This window comes from Danio rerio, chromosome 17, assembly GCF_052040795.2.
Source record: "Danio rerio strain M-AB ecotype USA chromosome 17, GRCz13ab, whole genome shotgun sequence".
NCBI lineage: Eukaryota > Metazoa > Chordata > Actinopteri > Cypriniformes > Danionidae > Danio > Danio rerio.
In genome coordinates, this window is record NC_141037.1 from 16,683,802 (window position 1) to 16,700,104 (window position 16,303).

The following is a 16,303-nucleotide window of genomic DNA, read 5'->3' on the forward strand; positions in this document are numbered from 1 at the left end:
ATAGTAAGGCAGCTCTCTTGTGTTGGTGTTGTCAATCTGGCAAATTGCATTTGTTTGAAGTCGTCGAAATAGGGGCTGGGTGAAAACGTTTTTTGTATGTGAACTGCAAAACCTACAGTTCAACCACTGGGTATCAATCTTACATACTGCACCTTTACATGAACATCATTAATGCCTGAACACTGGTCATATAAACATTCTTCTAAAACTTTCTATTTCCTTTCCACAACCTCAGCTTAAATCCCAGGGCATTGATATTGTGAACATCACAATATTTTTGCAACATGTGCCATACCGTGTAGTAAGAACTCCTACATGCTGAATGCTTGTGAATATAAACCGGCGAATGTATCAGAGAAGGTTAGACGTCGCACTCCATCGCAAGGAGGGGATAGGAAATCAAACAGCAAGAAATGCATTTGGCAAATTTTTATTTTTGCATTTGGTGAAAATCTCATGCACCACCTCTGATTTAAACCATTCTGGAGAAATTAAAGACAAGCACTTTTACATAATGTGGAGAAAACACATGGCCAGTACTGTGTGAGATGGAGAGTGCAGGACATTAACAATCACACTGTTGTACAGAAAGACAATACAAGTGATCCAAATAAATGATTTATAAAATTACCCATGAATGCAGACATGCAGGACCATTTCATGCGCCATAATACAGAATCTGTAACACTGTTTTTAAATGTTTTAATTACCAAAAAGATTTAAACATGAAAAGACACAACATAGCAATGCGTAAAGATGAATGGATAGAAAATGATGATGCAGGAAACTAAATACTTTTTGTTAATTCAAAATCTTGCGTTATATGTTTGTAACATGCTTGTTTCTTTGCAAGTTAAAATCAAGCACATTTGAAATCCTAAGTCCTGAATATTAAGTTTGCTGGTGCTGTTTTAGGCTGTGTTCACACTTGGCAGGTTTGGTTCGATTAAAACAAACGGATATGTCAGTTAGTGTGGTTCAATTGAATAAGTCTGAAAACTGCCATCTGAACCTTCCTGCTCAACATACAATTGGTAAGTGTCTGTCACCAAAATATTTTTTTATCTTAATTGTTTTGTATATTTCTATCATTTAGACCATTTTAAAGCTAATCCTAGACTAAATTGCATGTTTGAGCTGTATTACCTAAAAATAACTTGCAGTTACATCAGTGCCATTCACTCTAACAAAATAACCCGAGAGGTCTGTTACCCCTACATAGCTTAATACATTGTTGTAACTTAAAAATTTTAAATTACTGATTAGATTAAAACTTTTAAGTTGTCAGAATAATGTTAAGTTTTCACAACAGAAAAATTTTGATAATTGCATGAACTAAAAATGTGGCTAATTTTAAATGTAAATATGTCTGTCAATTAGTTTGAATCAAAATTTAACTTGTAGCAACCCAAAGAAATTGGGTTGATAACTCAATTTTTGCAAACTAATGGAGTTCTGGAATTTTTCTTGCTTTACAAAAATACACAAGAGTTTGAGGAGGACCTTAAAAACGCAAGTGATGAAAATTGCCATCCTTGGTGATCAGTCTACTTTGGAAATGAACCACAAGATGAAAACCATCATGTTTGAGGGCATGAGAATCCTAATTGGAATGGATATCTCAAGGGGCTGTGCTCTGCTGATGGGCATTATATATGCTCTGAATCTGAGCTACCCCCAGAAACTTAAATATACTTGTAAAGTTTCATGAACTAGATGGACTGAAGCCCAGTGCAAAAGTAATGCGCCCACACACTGTTTTGTTTTGTTTTGTTTTTTTTAGCTATTTTTCATACTTTTTACATGGGACAGTACACATTTTGTTTTGTAAAATAAAAATAAATTACTGGAAACAAAAGTGTTGTTGGTGAATATATTTCTTACAAGCAACTAAATGAACAGTAAATTTGAAAGCAAACCAAAAATTAAACAAGTTCAGCGACTTTTATTTGAGGTTCTAAACTTGAAAACTTGGATGTATAATTATGGTAATTAAGTACATAACACATTAAGTACATAATTTATTATGTTTTTCTTTTGGTCTTAACAATATTTTTTAGAGTGTTGGTTTTTCTCAAGATGCATTCTAGCAATGTGGTCTTTAAAGGCATTTTATATAAGCTGTTTAAATACTTCAATTTTACAAAGGACTAGTCCTGGTTTAAACTAAGCCCTGATTGTGAAACTTCAAGTTGCATCAAGACAGACTAAATGTATATATTTTTTGGTTTTAATTCAGGTCGAAAGAACCAAGAGAACCAAACTACAGGTATGAACAAACCCATAGTACTGTAGTATTTGAGAGGTTTTAGTAGTAGTGTTATTTGTACATAATTTTACAGCTTTTGTGTAAATGCAAAGATGTGCTTTTACTAACCTTTTTCCATAGGGGGCAGAAATTCTCCTGAAGAATTATAATACGAACAAATCTTAATTGTGTGTTTCAACCACAGACCAGGTCAGAGTTCGTTTATGCAGCTTTAAATATTGGGTGAATGAAAACTGATACAAACCTTTTCGCCTTATCACCTGTGGTGTTTCATCTGAAACTGAGAATAACAGAAAATATTAAAGAGAAAACTGGAAATTAACATACGTATATACATTTATGATAATATGATGATGTTATGAATACCTTTGTCTTCCATGAGCATGTTTGAGAGATAAGCTAATAACATATCTCTTCTGTCTGCAAACTCCTCAACGGTGTCTGAGACAACTTTCATGGGATCAAAAGTGACGTCAGGAATACCACCTGAGGAAAATAAATGTTACGTTAAACATATGTTAACATAACGCACATAATTTTTTCCCAGGGTAAAAACATAAAACATACAAATTGTTTGGAAGGGATGTATATGCATTACCTTCATCCCTCACAAACAGACTGGACAGATAATTAGAGACGGTGGTCTTTACATCAGTGGCCTCCTCTGCAACCTTTTCAACCAGCTCTGTAGGACGAGTGCTCATTTTGGGGAACCAAGCTAAAATATTGACAAGATATATATATATATATATATATATATATATATATATATATATATATATATATATATATATATATATACATATACATATATATATATATATATATATATATATACATATATACATATTTATACATATACATATATATATATATATATATATATATATATATATATATATATATATATATATACATATTTATACATATTATATATATATATATATATATATATATATATATATATATATATATATATATATATATATATATATATATACTGTAAAATCAGTATTAGTGTACAGATCTATTAACTTCAATCTATATTTAAATACATTCATTTTAAGTATCCACATTATTTATATTATTTTTCCTTTAAAATGATCAAGTTAGACATTCTCTTCAGACTTATTTTTGTTTTATCTTGTTAAAAAAATATATTTTGTTAAAAGAGCATTTATGTTTAAGTGTCCAATAAATTGGCATAATTTCCCTGCCAACAAGTGATCCATTGGATCATTTAAGGTGTTTAAGCAAACTTCGCTGTCATGTTTTACTTTGGACTGTACTTGTTTTTCCTGTTGTTGTTTATGTGGTTATTTGATTCACTGATCTGTTTATTTTGTACTAGGAATATGTGTATATTTGTACTATTTCCCTTTCTGTTGATGTTGATGTTTTATGTAATTTATGTTTTGTATTGTTATCTACTGTTATTATTATGCAATTGCAATAAATTGTGGGACACCCTTGAAACTGAGACATCTCAAGGGGTTAATCCTAATAAATATGAAATAAATATGAAATAAATAGTAATTCACTTTGTTATGGTAAAGCTTCATTTTTAGCATACATTATTTGGTCGTCAATGACATATGATATTTTAGAAATTATTAGTATATCATGATTTGGATTCAAGAAGCATTTCTTGTGTGCTGATGTTGAAAAAAAGGGTAATTGATTAAAAATCCCAGATTGTCTAAAATAATGTAAAAAAAAATCAATACCTTCAAGAAACCCAAATATGGCTGATGAAGTGTTCTTGATCACATTTAAAATTTGCAAAAATGCTTCACTTGCCATATCTGCTGGATAAATAATGGTTACCTCCAGGATGGCTGAATGACAAAGAGAGAAATAAACAGAAATTTAAAAAAAAAAGAGTTGAAAGTTTCATTGAAATGCTCACAAAACAAAACCCAGTTATTTCAGGAATACCTTCAAATAAATAAAATAAGTATCCCACTGGCAATCGAATCCAGTCAGTAACTGTATCCAATACAGTGCCTCCAAGTTTGGCTGTTTCAGTGATGTCTGCATCCCCTGTTAATAAAAAAAAAGACTATAATAAAAAACAAACAATTCTGAGTCTGACTAACCACACAGAATCAATGCTTATTTAGAGAATCCATGCTGGAATATTAACAGGATGCAGTTTAGACTTTTATGAGTGAATTAATACAGTGGGTGATTTGCAGTACATTCTGTGCCTTCAAAAATGTTTTTTAGATATTGTATACTAGGGTATATCCAGAAGTATGCGGAAGGACTTTTAATATGTCAGTGACCTGGGTGAAGTGCTTCCGGTGAACAGTATACCATTGGCACATTTTACTTCCGTTTTCTTTCAAAATCAGTGATCTCCACTATATCTGAGTGATATACGATATAAAGTGAGTCTCAGATAGTACAAGAAGCACTGCATTAAATAAAAATTTTCCCTGCCGTGTGCTTAAAATATGAACATTTATTTTACCCCAGTATAATAAATAGATCTTCTGCGCTAGCCTGCAAATACTGACGGGGGGGCGCGTGCGTGTAAACGGCTTTTCAACTAGTTTTACGCTTGAGCAACTAAATGGATGACAAAGTTTATTTAACGGATTATATTTTTATTACATTACAGTAGAGCTGTGAACCTACACTAGTCTCACGGTTCGGTTCGGTTCGACAATTATCATGCCATCGATTCGGTTCAATACGATATTTCGGTGCATCACGGTGCATTGACGATGCTTTCCATACACAATTTTATATTTTCTTCACAGCAGCAGTTCTTGTATTAAAATGTATGAATATATTTATATTTATATATTATTTGTAATACAATTTTGTCGTTTAATATAAACAGTCAGATATATAAACTGTAACTTTAAACAAAACGAGCATTAAGCAAATAATATAAACAAATATAAATATCCAGCTCAATTTCTGATCCTTGTCTAGTTCTCTTACACCTCTTTGATTGGTCACACCCTCAACAAAAACGGTTGCGATAGGCTCTTGCGCACTGCGCTCTTCAGATAAGTGACACTAATAAGTGGCAGGCGGCAACGGCGATCTCACAGCTGATGCATGATAGACACGGTGGAGAAAACTCTGCAGACATGCGCTCGTTTCTGTATCCAAACATAATGCTGTAAAACAGCCGAGAGGAGAAGAAAAGCCACCCCAGCAGGTCAAATGGGCCTCTGTGTGTGTGTGTGTGTCTGTGTGTGTGTATGTGTTTGTGTGTGTGTGTGTGTGTGAGAAAGAGAGAGAGACAGAGACAGAACGAAAGCGAGAGCGAGAGAGAGAGAGAAAGAGAGAAATGGAGTAGGCTACTTTTATTCTCTCGATCTCAGTGAAATAGGGGCTATTGTTGTATATGTCAGTGAAAGACTGATCCAGCAAACACACACAGTGAAATTGTGCACAGTTTATGAGTTTTAAGTAGTTAAAGCGTTGTAAATACTCGCGATCGCCTCCCTCGCGACAGAGCGCATATGAGGTAAATGACGTCAGTAATAACCGGTTATGATTATTACTGAACCGATACCGAATTGTCCGCGTCTGCATTGCGATGCACCGAAGAAACGATTAATTTTGACACCCCTACATTACAGCATCGATGCTGTTAAAGGAACCGTATAAAATGGAAAAAACTCACACTAACCATTCACCGGAAGTTTATCAGTATGGGGAAAAACACTAGCTGTGCATATACCCTATAGCCATGACGCCACTTAAAATTTGCAGAGCAGCTTCAATGAGCAAACTAAAAACAAACATTCTGCTTTAACATATTTTAAAATGTACATGTCTTACTATTACAAAATGAGAAAATGGTTGTGCTGGTGTTAAATAAAAATTTGAAATCTTTAAAAATATTTTTGATCCTAATTTTTTAAACAGTGATTATACATGATTATATCACTGTTTCTCTAAAATAAGATTTAAAAATAAATTTAAATCAGTACCTTTGAGGAACCCAAATATGGCTGATAAAGTGTTCTTGATCACATTTAAAATTTGTAGGAATGCTTCACTTGCCAAATCCGCTGGATAAATAATGGTTACCTCCAGAATGGCTGAATGGCAAAGACAGAAATAAGTGAAGTTTATTTATAAACTAATTTGGAGAGGATCACATGCTTATGATTGCTTGCGGCTGGTCCCGCATTATTCAATTTATGATTCACCAATCAGATGATTCCTTAGCCACTACAAATACCTTAAGTTCCATATGACAGCCATCTTTGTTTTGAAAAACCTCCCCTTCCACCCCTACTCCTCCTCCTTTCCTAAATGGGTGGCACGGTGGCCCAGTGGTTAGCACTGTTGCCTCACAGCAAAAATGTCACTAGTTCTAGTCCTTACCAAGCCAGCCGACATTTCTGTGCAAAGTTTACATATTCTCCCCATGCTCACGTGGGTTTCGGTTTCCTCCGGGTTTTCCGGTTTCCTCCCACCATCCAAAATTATGCAACTTAAGTTAATTGACTAATCCAAATCAGCACTGTAGACATGCTCCTAGTAAGTAGTTATCTCTTAAGAGCAATCACTATCTGTTCAGCATCTACTACAGTAGGGGAGTTCTCGAGATCTACCTGAGCTCAAACTCCCCTTTCGCCCTGCAAAAGGGAGGGAGCCCTGGGCTCGAGGATCTTATAAGCTCAGGGTCTTTCTTCCGGGACAGCATGCCAAACAATCTTAATAATCAATCATCAGCTAAGTGTGAACTCTTGAAGCAGGAATTAAAAATTAAGGGTTAAATGTTTCATTGAAGTGATCAAAAATGATTAATTATTTCTTTATGCAGAGGACTGCATAAAGCCTGTTATTTCAGCACTGTACATACCTTCAAACAAGTAAAATAAGTAACCCACTGGCAATCGAATCCAGTCAGTAACTGTATCCAATACAGTGCCTCCAAGTTTGGCTGTTTCAGTGATGTCTGCATCCCCTATTAAATAATTAAGAATGACAATAATTAAAAACAAACAATTTTGACTAACCGTACAAATTTTATGCTTATTTTGAGAATCCATGCTACAATTTGAACAGAATGCAGTTTAGACGTTTATGGGTGAATTAAAACAGTAGGTGATTTGCAGTACATTCTGTGCCTTCGAACATGTTTTTTTAGAAATTGTATAATAGTCTTGACACCACTTAAAATTTGTACATTTTCACTGAGCAAATTAAAAATAAACATTCTGCTTTAACATATTTTAAAATGTACATTTCTTACTATTACAAAATGAGAAAACTATTGTGTTGAATAAAAATGTGATATCTTGTAAATGTAAAATTTAAACAGTGATTATAAATGATTATATCACTGTAGGGCTGGGCGATTTGGCCTAAAATCAAAATCTTAATTAATTGAACATTTTAACTTGATTACGATTAATGAACGGTTATTTTATTTATTTATAGGGATGTCCCAATCCGATATTCATATCAGAAGTAGGTCCGATGACGTGAAGTAATTGGGAAAAATGCTTTCAGCCAAGATTTCTAAATCACCTAACATGTCCCGGATTCTGCCTTCATTTTCTATAGCTGCGTTTTTGCATTTTTTTATATGCAAACTTTGGCCGGTGCATCTCAATCTCTCAGCAGCACCCAGACTAGGGAGAGAGAAAGAGGGTGCAGATTTGACCTGTCAGTGGTGCACATGGATAATAGGAGTGAAATAGTGGATTTCTTAATTTTTTTATTTCATTTTTTTACTTGAACACACTGAAAAGAAACAGTGTCATGTAAAAGGTGTTAAATGCTTAGCATTTTTTGTTGTTTTAATTGTCTGTTAAATAAGAATAAGAAATCGTTCTGTTGCTAAGGGCCATTACAGTTTAAAAGAATGAATGGTATAACTTTCGGGCAGAAGGAAAATTTAATTAGAGGCATTCCCATGTTTAACTCTTCTTTAAAAAGCCCAGAAAGACAAAGTGCTCTGATAAACAGTGTCAGCTTTGCACATCAGTTTGCAGTTCTGTCTTTATTTACATTGTCAAATTTTTCCCATGTGGGAATCTGTGCAATGTATTATGCAAATAAAATGAATTTTGATAAATAAAATAATTCTTAAAAAAAGTCATATTATTTTATGTGCTGTGGAAAAAAGGTGTGTTTCAATCCAGCTACTGCAAGTATATTTTTGTTAAAGATATTATGTGCAATATATATTATTATAAAATTAATAATGTTTTGTTTGGGACCATTGATACAGGAATAATCTTCTTACTATACAAACACAGATTAAATAGATCTGATCATGTAAATGTTTGTACTAACCATACTGCACATTTTTATTCATTTAACATTAACTTATAACAAAAACTTCCTATTTCTGCTGCCCAGTGTAAAAGATACCTTTCACCTCAAAACTGGATCAAAATTTCATCAAGAAGCTGTGTGTGAAATTGAAACTTTAGACACTCAACCTTTAGCAGTTGGTCAATTAACATTTTCTTTTCTTATGTTCCTGCTCTCAGCTGTTTCTACCATTTGCTAATGGTAAAAAATAAATAACTGAAGTGACCTTTAATTTGTATTTTGCACTTTAAAAAATATATTTTTGTTTATTCAATTAAGATATTTTTCAGGGTCTTAATATTTATTCTTTAATTCTTTTTTTACATATTCTTATGTAAAAGGTTTACATTTATGCAACCAATAGTTAATAAATTGGTTGTTTTTTCCATACTGTTGCTAACTTTTGTTCTCAGTTTGATCTAGCCGTTCATACATCATACATTCCACAACGAAATAGGTAAACCACGGATTTGTATCGTTATCGGTTCATCCTGAGGCTGCAATATCGGTATCGTATCGGAAGTTAAAATGTACCGAGACATCCCTATTTATTTATTTAATGTTTTTGCCCTCATAGTTCACTGACAGGTTTTGTACAGTAAATATGATCACATATTACAAGTGAGAGATATTTAAATGAAGAGTGCATTACTTGATTTTAAAATAATTGAAGGAAACACACTATATATTGTCAATGATTATTTATTGAACATTAATGCTAAACAACTGAAATTAAAACGCACATTGCCCAAAACGCGGCTCTCCTCGCCGACCACCCTTGTCGCCGATACTTAAGCGACCGATCACAAAGTTTGCGCTATGTGTCGTTGTAACGTGTAGTTTGTTTGAGAGGTGTGTGGTTATGCAAAGGCTACGCCGGACTGTGTGCGTGCGCTTGGCAGAAGTATAATAACAGAATAATATAATAATTATAAATTAGCCTTGACAAAGCAAAATCACGTAACTCCACACATGGTAAGAAAAGAAAATGAAAAAAATTGACCTGGAAAAATTAGATCGATTATAGGTTCTGAATGCTGATTTCGATTACTTTTTGATTAACTGCCCAGCCCTATAACACTGTTTGTCAAAAATAAAATTTAAAAATGAATTTAAATCAGTACCTTTGAAGAACCCAAATATGGCTGATAAAGTGTTCTTGATCACATTTAAAATTTGCAGAAATACTTCGCTTGTCAAATCCGCTGGATAAATAATGGTTACCTCCAGGATGGCTGAATGGCAAAGACAGAATTAAACAGAAACCAGCGAGTCTAAAATAAGTTGAATCTTTCAATGAAATGATCAAACATGATTAATTATTTATTTATGCAGAGAAATCAGGGGCATTTTCTAATGCTGATTGAAACATGTTCATCATTCGTATTTCACTCCATATCTGCTCACACAACACAAGCTAATTGTTTCAGCAATGTACATACCTTCAAATAAGTAAAATAAGTAACCCACTGGTAATCGAATACAGTCAGTAACCTTATCCAATACAGTGCCTCCAAGTTTGGCAATATCAGTGATGTCTGTAATAATAGTAATGATTTAAAAAAAAAAAAAAAAAACAATTCTGAACAACCGCATACAGGATCGATGCTTTGAGAATTAATGCAGGAATGTTAACAAGATGGAATTTAGAGGTTTATGAGTGAATTTATATGTGATCTGAAGTACCTCTAGCGCCTTCCAATATGTTTGAAAGATACTGTACAATAGTCTTGATTCCACTTAAAATTTGCACAACAGCTTCACTCAGCAAATCCACTGGCGTAAAGACTATATCCAGGACGTCTACGCAGCAAGAAAGTCAAAATATTAGTGCATCTAGCCCCTCAAATATAACTAACAATGTATTTTTATCTTAATATTAAAAAATTATGGTTATCATAATAACAATAATATATGGAGTATTGAGATTACAGAGAGGTTAGATCATTTAAATACAATAGAACTAGTAAATAAAAATACTCAATAACAATATAGCACATTTTAGTAGCATGTACTCCAATTCTTGGGTTATATCACATTAGGAGTCTCTTATTACATGTCATCTCACAAAACAACAAATATTTTAGCATGAAAAATAAGGCAGGTACCTTCGTATAAGTGGAATAAGCAGCAGACTGGAAATCTGACCCATTCTGTAACCTCATCCAATGCAGTTCCACCATATTTCACAGTTTCGATGATTAATTCTGAATGTAAACAAACAAAGAAGAAGCAGAGCTGAATAATTAAAATGTTAAACTGCTTGTGAACTATTTTAAAAGCGATAAATTGAATTGAATGAATATTTACATACCATCAGGTGTGAGCATTTCTGTCACATAAGACACGGATGAGTCAGCTGCTGAATAAAGAGCTTCCTTCGGATTATATAATAATTCACCAATGTATTCTAGATATTCCAAATAAAAGATGAAAGAAAATGGCATGAAGATAACAATTTTATAAATAAATATATCATACATTTTTTCATTGGACTGGCCTATGCTCTTTGGACTGGCTTAACGTTAGTCAAAACGGAAATGCTGTCGTTTACGTTCCTCATCTCACAACATTCTCAAACATACAAGTTTGCGATGCATTTACAATGAACTGATTGTCAGAGGCGTATTAAAAGTACTTAATATCATTCAGTGTGATAGTTTTGTGAGGAAAAATACCAAAACAAGTCAAATGTCATTCACTACCATGTACATCGTTCTTCTCAATTGGGCGCGTTCATGTGACAACTGAAGCACAGCTGTTGCCGATTCAAAAATGAGTCACTGATTTGAATCTTTTAGCGAATCGGTTCATGCGAATCAGTCGAGTCAAAATTATGCGAGAATGATAATGACTTCTGTTTTTGACACAAAGCTGCTGTATAGCTTTAGAAGACTTAAAATATACCATGTTATACTAATTATTAGATTTATTAAGGGTTTTGCACTCTTTCTGAAAACTGAAAGATTCAGTTAACTGCATTAATAACATAACATAACAAATTTTGAAAAATAGTCTAAAAAAAATGACTGCTACCAAACTAAAACGAATTATTTTTGTGTAAAGAAAGCACAGGCCTACCATTAGCATCATTAAACATATTATTCATGTGGTTTATCCTGTTTTCGATTCCTTCAATGGCCATGTTCACTGCTAGCGCTGGATCTGAACCTAAATCCTGGATGCCTGCATGACAAAAGTTCTGAGTGAAATCAACAAATTCAACAACAGTAGAAACAAGTCAAATAAAAACTATTTATTCAACTTACTTGCAATCTGATCATCACTGACAAAGTCAAACATGACAACACCAGCTATTGACCAAGAGATCAGAAGTGTGATGATGACCACCCATTGTGCTGGACGACTCATGGTTAGTAAAATTCCATGACTCCTGGCTGTAAAGGATTCTGGATGCACTGCTCTAGCCGGAGCATCTACAGCGGTGGGAGGGATGGATTTCACTACTGTATGAGTTAAGTTTGCACAAAACAGTATACCAATATCTGTTAGCAACCTTGGAGGTACTTGCTCTGAATGTTAAGTTTGCTTGCAAACATTTACAGTATATGCAAAAATGTTACATACAGTACAAGTTATATCCTGCAGTTTTCCTAAAAAATACAGCACCATAATGTGTACTGATAATTATTTGGTACATCTGTTCTCAAGTCTAAACTGACTTCACTCTTGCAAGAATAAACTGCATCTCCCTCGTGTTATTTTCTCCCCGCTGCTTGAGTTTAGTGACATCATGGACTAAACAAAGAAACTATTTATTAACTAAACAAAAAGAATGAGTTTTTTTTTCTGGTACTGATCCCCCATTGTAGTTTGATTGTGTCATAATTTATTGTTATTTTAGTACCATGTTATATTTTATTTTATTATTATTTTCACTTGTTATGTTTTTGTTTTATTATTATGTCTGGATGTGTTTTGCACTTATTGTAATGGTCTTGGATATAGTTTATGCTTGAATTTGTATTAATACTCTGTGAAATGTTTCAATGCTTATAATAAATAAATAAATAAATATTAACTAAACATCCCAATGTAATAGTTGTCATCAAAACATCAACTATGTTTGTTAGGCATATTGACACATGATAAGGTTAAACGTTTGGGGTCAGTTAGATTTTACTGCTTTCGTTTGATAAAAACAAATAATAAGGATAATAAATAAATGATATCTTGGTTGCCTTAAATTTGTATGCTAAATCAAATTAACCTTATGAGTCAGTGTAACTTATGTTAAACTGATTAAAACAGCTTGCATAACTTATAAAATTAAGTTAGAACATGATTAACTTAGTTTAAGAAGTTACAATAACTTAAAAACATATGCTGCCATGACTAATTGTATATATATATTTTTTTACAGTTTTTACACACACACACACACACACACACACACACACACACACACACACACACACACACACACACATATATATATATATATATATATATGTATATAGTAACTCAAACCAACTAATCCTAATGAGTACTGTGAACTTAATCTATTTGTGTAAAATAAGCAATTTGAGCACAGTAAAACCCAATAAATGAAATGAACTCAAATCAACTGAGTACTGTAAAACCCAATAAGTTAAGGCAACTCAAACCATTTGAGGAAACTGATTGCAACAAACCATTTGAGTTAAAAAAAACTGAGTATTGTGAACCTAATCTATTTGAGTAAACAAAGCAATTTGAGCACAGTAAAACCCAATAAATGAAGAGAACTCAAACCAACTAAGTACTGTCAAACCCAATAAGTTAAGGTCAGTCAAACTGTTTGAGAAAACCGATTGCTACAAACCATTTGAGTTCAAAAACTAATCCATATGAGTAGTGTGACCTTACTCCATTTAAGCTGAAGTAATAAGGTATTTAACTAACTTATTACCTTTAACAATGAGTTTAAAACTCTTTTCAAATGAGTTAACTTTCATTGAATTTTGAGTTCACTACACTCATTTCATTTTATAAAGTTGAGTGTTGGGTTTCAAAAATACATTAAAAATAGTATTGGGAAATATAATGACAATTTTTTAATTGTTTATTATTATCTATTTTTTAATAACCCAAAACTAACACGTGAATAAAACAATCACCATTAATAAGTACACTGTAAAAGTTGTAAAATGTTGGCTCAACTTAAATGTTTGACTTGACCCAGTTTAATCAATTTAAGTTGACTCAAAAATGTCCTGAAGCTTGTTGCCTTAGAATTTTAAGTTGAGTATTTTTACAGTGTAGCTGATCATTAAAAGTCTTTATTTATTATTATTTTTTTTTTTTTTTACTTAATAAAAGACATTTCTGTCTTGGTCTTGGGAAAAAAAATATGCATTAATGTCGTGACTATACAACTTGTTTCTTCAGATTAAAATCAATTGTCTTGCATCACAGCAGGATTTATAGTAAATTCAGTTTTTATTATCATTAATTATACACAGTTTTATTATAAAGCACTGTCTGTCAATAAAATGCAGAAGATCATGAGTGCAAGACCTGCAGTACCTTTGGTTGCCTGAGCCATGGTGCAGTAGTAACTTCAGCTGAATGTCCTTTGATTTTTGCTTGTGTAGGCTAATCGTATTAGGCCGGTTTCACCCAGTTGATGTTAATTCCCACTCAGGAAAAGATGTTCTTCTTTGTCGTCCCCATTCAATCCATGGGTGAAACCTCCCAGTCTAGTGAGGAAAAGCGGGATGAGGGGTTTTCAGAGAGCCGGATTTGGGATCATGGCAGTGGGAGAGTGGGGATGGCAGGTCAGGGACGTAAACAGGGGAGTTCGGGCTCAGGCAAATTGGTGCTGGTAATTTAGCCCATGTTATTGGTGCCTCACATGGATGTGGGACGGGAAAAAGTGCTGGAGTGCTTCATGGTAACCTTATCCATTGCAAGCCCGGGTTTATTCTTAGACAGTGTTGGATTTACCAGCTGCACTCTCTCTTGCCTTTTTAGGCACTAGGGGGTGTGAACTAATGGAAGAAAAAAATTAGACAGTTGCATAGTCACATACTGTACTGTCACTGATTTTTAGCCATTTCACATCTGTCATTAAAGGGAGAGTTCACCCAAAAATGATAATTTACTCACTATTTATGTGGCTTCAAACCTTTATGTGTTTTTAAAACTCTGTTTAACACTAAATAAGATATTTTGGATAAAGACAAAAACCTGTATCTGCTCTTGTGTTCAACTGAAGAAAAGGCTTAAACAAGGGACAGTAAATGATTACAGAATTTTCATTTTTAGGTGAACTATCCCTTTAATTTGATGCACACACTGTCTAATATGTTTTACATCATAATATGCAATACTGTAACAAATTACCCAGCAAACAGGGAGTTTATTTGTTTTAGGTTAAATTAATAAATGATATTTATATTTAATACTCTCTATTTAAAGCTAATCCTGCTTCCACTTAGCACACTTCACTCAAATCTGACTGTTTATGGTTTCACTTGTAACTTCGTAGAACCGATCTGGAATACAGAAGCATGACTCCTATTTTTAAGCAGAACAAGCTTAGCAGAGAGGAGACTTGAGATGTGGATCTCTGAGGCACGGATCAACATTTTGGCTGGAATGCAGTGTCCCTCTGCTGGACATCAAGGGAATTACAGAAATGCACTGCAAAAGTATGCGCCATTGTTTTAAAGGGATGGTTCACCCAAAAATGAAAATGTTTCATTTCATTTTCTTGTCGGCTTAGTCCCTTTATTAATCCGGGGTCGTCACAGCGGAATGAACCGCCAACTTATCCAGCAAGTTTTTACGCAGTGGATGCCCTTCCAGCCGCAACCCATCTCTGGGAAACATCCACACACACATTCACACACACACTCATACACTACGGACAATTTAGCCTACCCAATTCACCTGTACCACATGTCTTTGGACTGTGGGGGAAACCGGAGCACCCAGAGGAAACCCACGCGAAGGCAGGGAGAACATGCAAACTCCACACAGAAACGCCAACTGAGCGGAGGTTCGAACCAGCGACCCAGAATGAAAATGTACACTCTTTATTTATTCACCGGCAAGCAGTTACACACTTTTATGAGTTTCTTACTTATGTTGAAAACAAAAGAAGATATTTTAATGAAAGCTAAGAAGCACTGACATACATTTTTAGCAAAAACAAAGAGAGTGGTCTGGATGCAGACCTGGTGCAGTGCGATCGGAGCTGCATCCCATGCTTTTTAATGCGCTCACCTAACCCCACCCCTAACCCTACCTGTCACAGTGATGTCACTCACTCCAATGAGTGCATTGTGTCTAACGTTGCATCGCTGGGTGATGCAATCTCAGCTTGCATTATAAAGGCTGCATCCAGAAATTATTGGTAATATAATTGCTACCAATTTATCAAACTTTTTTTTAAAAAGGGCTGCGCTCCGTCAGTACCTGGATGGGAGACCACATGGGAAAGCTAGGTTGCTGCCGGAAGTACTGTTAGTGAGGCCAGCAGGGGGCGCCCAACCTGCAGTCTGTGTGGGTCCTAATGCCCCAGTATAGTGATGGGGACTCTATACTGCTCAGTAAGCGCCGTCTTTTGGATGAAACGTGAAACCGAGGTCTCAACTCTGTGGTCATCAAAACCCCAAGAGGTCCTTTGAAAAAAGAGTAGGGTATTAACCCCGGGATCCTGGCCAAATTTGCCACTGGCCTCTGTCCATCATGGCCTCCTAACCATCCACATATCATAATTGG

The 16,303-nt window shown here is 34.2% G+C and overlaps 2 protein-coding genes across 53 annotated transcripts in view; both read right to left on the minus strand.

Moving 5' to 3' along the window:
* Positions 1-14,355, minus strand: part of si:ch211-266g18.10 — a 53,277-nt gene extending 38,922 nt beyond the window's left edge. For 46 of the 52 annotated variants that reach the window (XM_087289109.1, XM_087289108.1, XM_087289105.1 and 43 more), the window contains exons 1-16: positions 14,102-14,355; positions 11,842-12,039; positions 11,654-11,758; positions 10,887-10,982; positions 10,681-10,779; positions 10,259-10,375; positions 10,015-10,110; positions 9,697-9,807; positions 7,110-7,214; positions 6,229-6,339; positions 4,208-4,312; positions 3,997-4,107; positions 2,868-2,987; positions 2,636-2,755; positions 2,514-2,549; positions 2,378-2,404 (exon numbers count right to left, since the gene is read on the minus strand). In XM_087289109.1, the coding sequence (XP_087145235.1) occupies positions 2,378-2,404; positions 2,514-2,549; positions 2,636-2,755; positions 2,868-2,987; positions 3,997-4,107; positions 4,208-4,312; positions 6,229-6,339; positions 7,110-7,214; positions 9,697-9,807; positions 10,015-10,110; positions 10,259-10,375; positions 10,681-10,779; positions 10,887-10,982; positions 11,654-11,758; positions 11,842-12,039; positions 14,102-14,120 (1,576 nt within the window). In that variant the 5' untranslated portion in view covers positions 14,121-14,355. Of the gene's footprint in view, positions 1-2,377; positions 2,405-2,513; positions 2,550-2,635; positions 2,756-2,867; positions 2,988-3,996; positions 4,108-4,207; positions 4,313-6,228; positions 6,340-7,109; positions 7,215-9,696; positions 9,808-10,014; positions 10,111-10,258; positions 10,376-10,680; positions 10,780-10,886; positions 10,983-11,277; positions 11,322-11,653; positions 11,759-11,841; positions 12,040-14,101 lie in introns of those variants that run through there. The other 6 variants (XM_087289113.1, XM_087289111.1, XM_087289112.1 and 3 more) reach the window with 2 other exon arrangements.
* The window catches only part of fyna (FYN proto-oncogene, Src family tyrosine kinase a), a 30,609-nt gene continuing 28,407 nt past the window's right edge, over positions 14,102-16,303 (minus strand). The window contains exon 10 of the transcript XR_015512471.1: positions 14,102-15,378. The gene's annotated coding sequence lies outside the window, so the exon portion shown is untranslated. The remainder of the gene's footprint in view (positions 15,379-16,303) is intronic.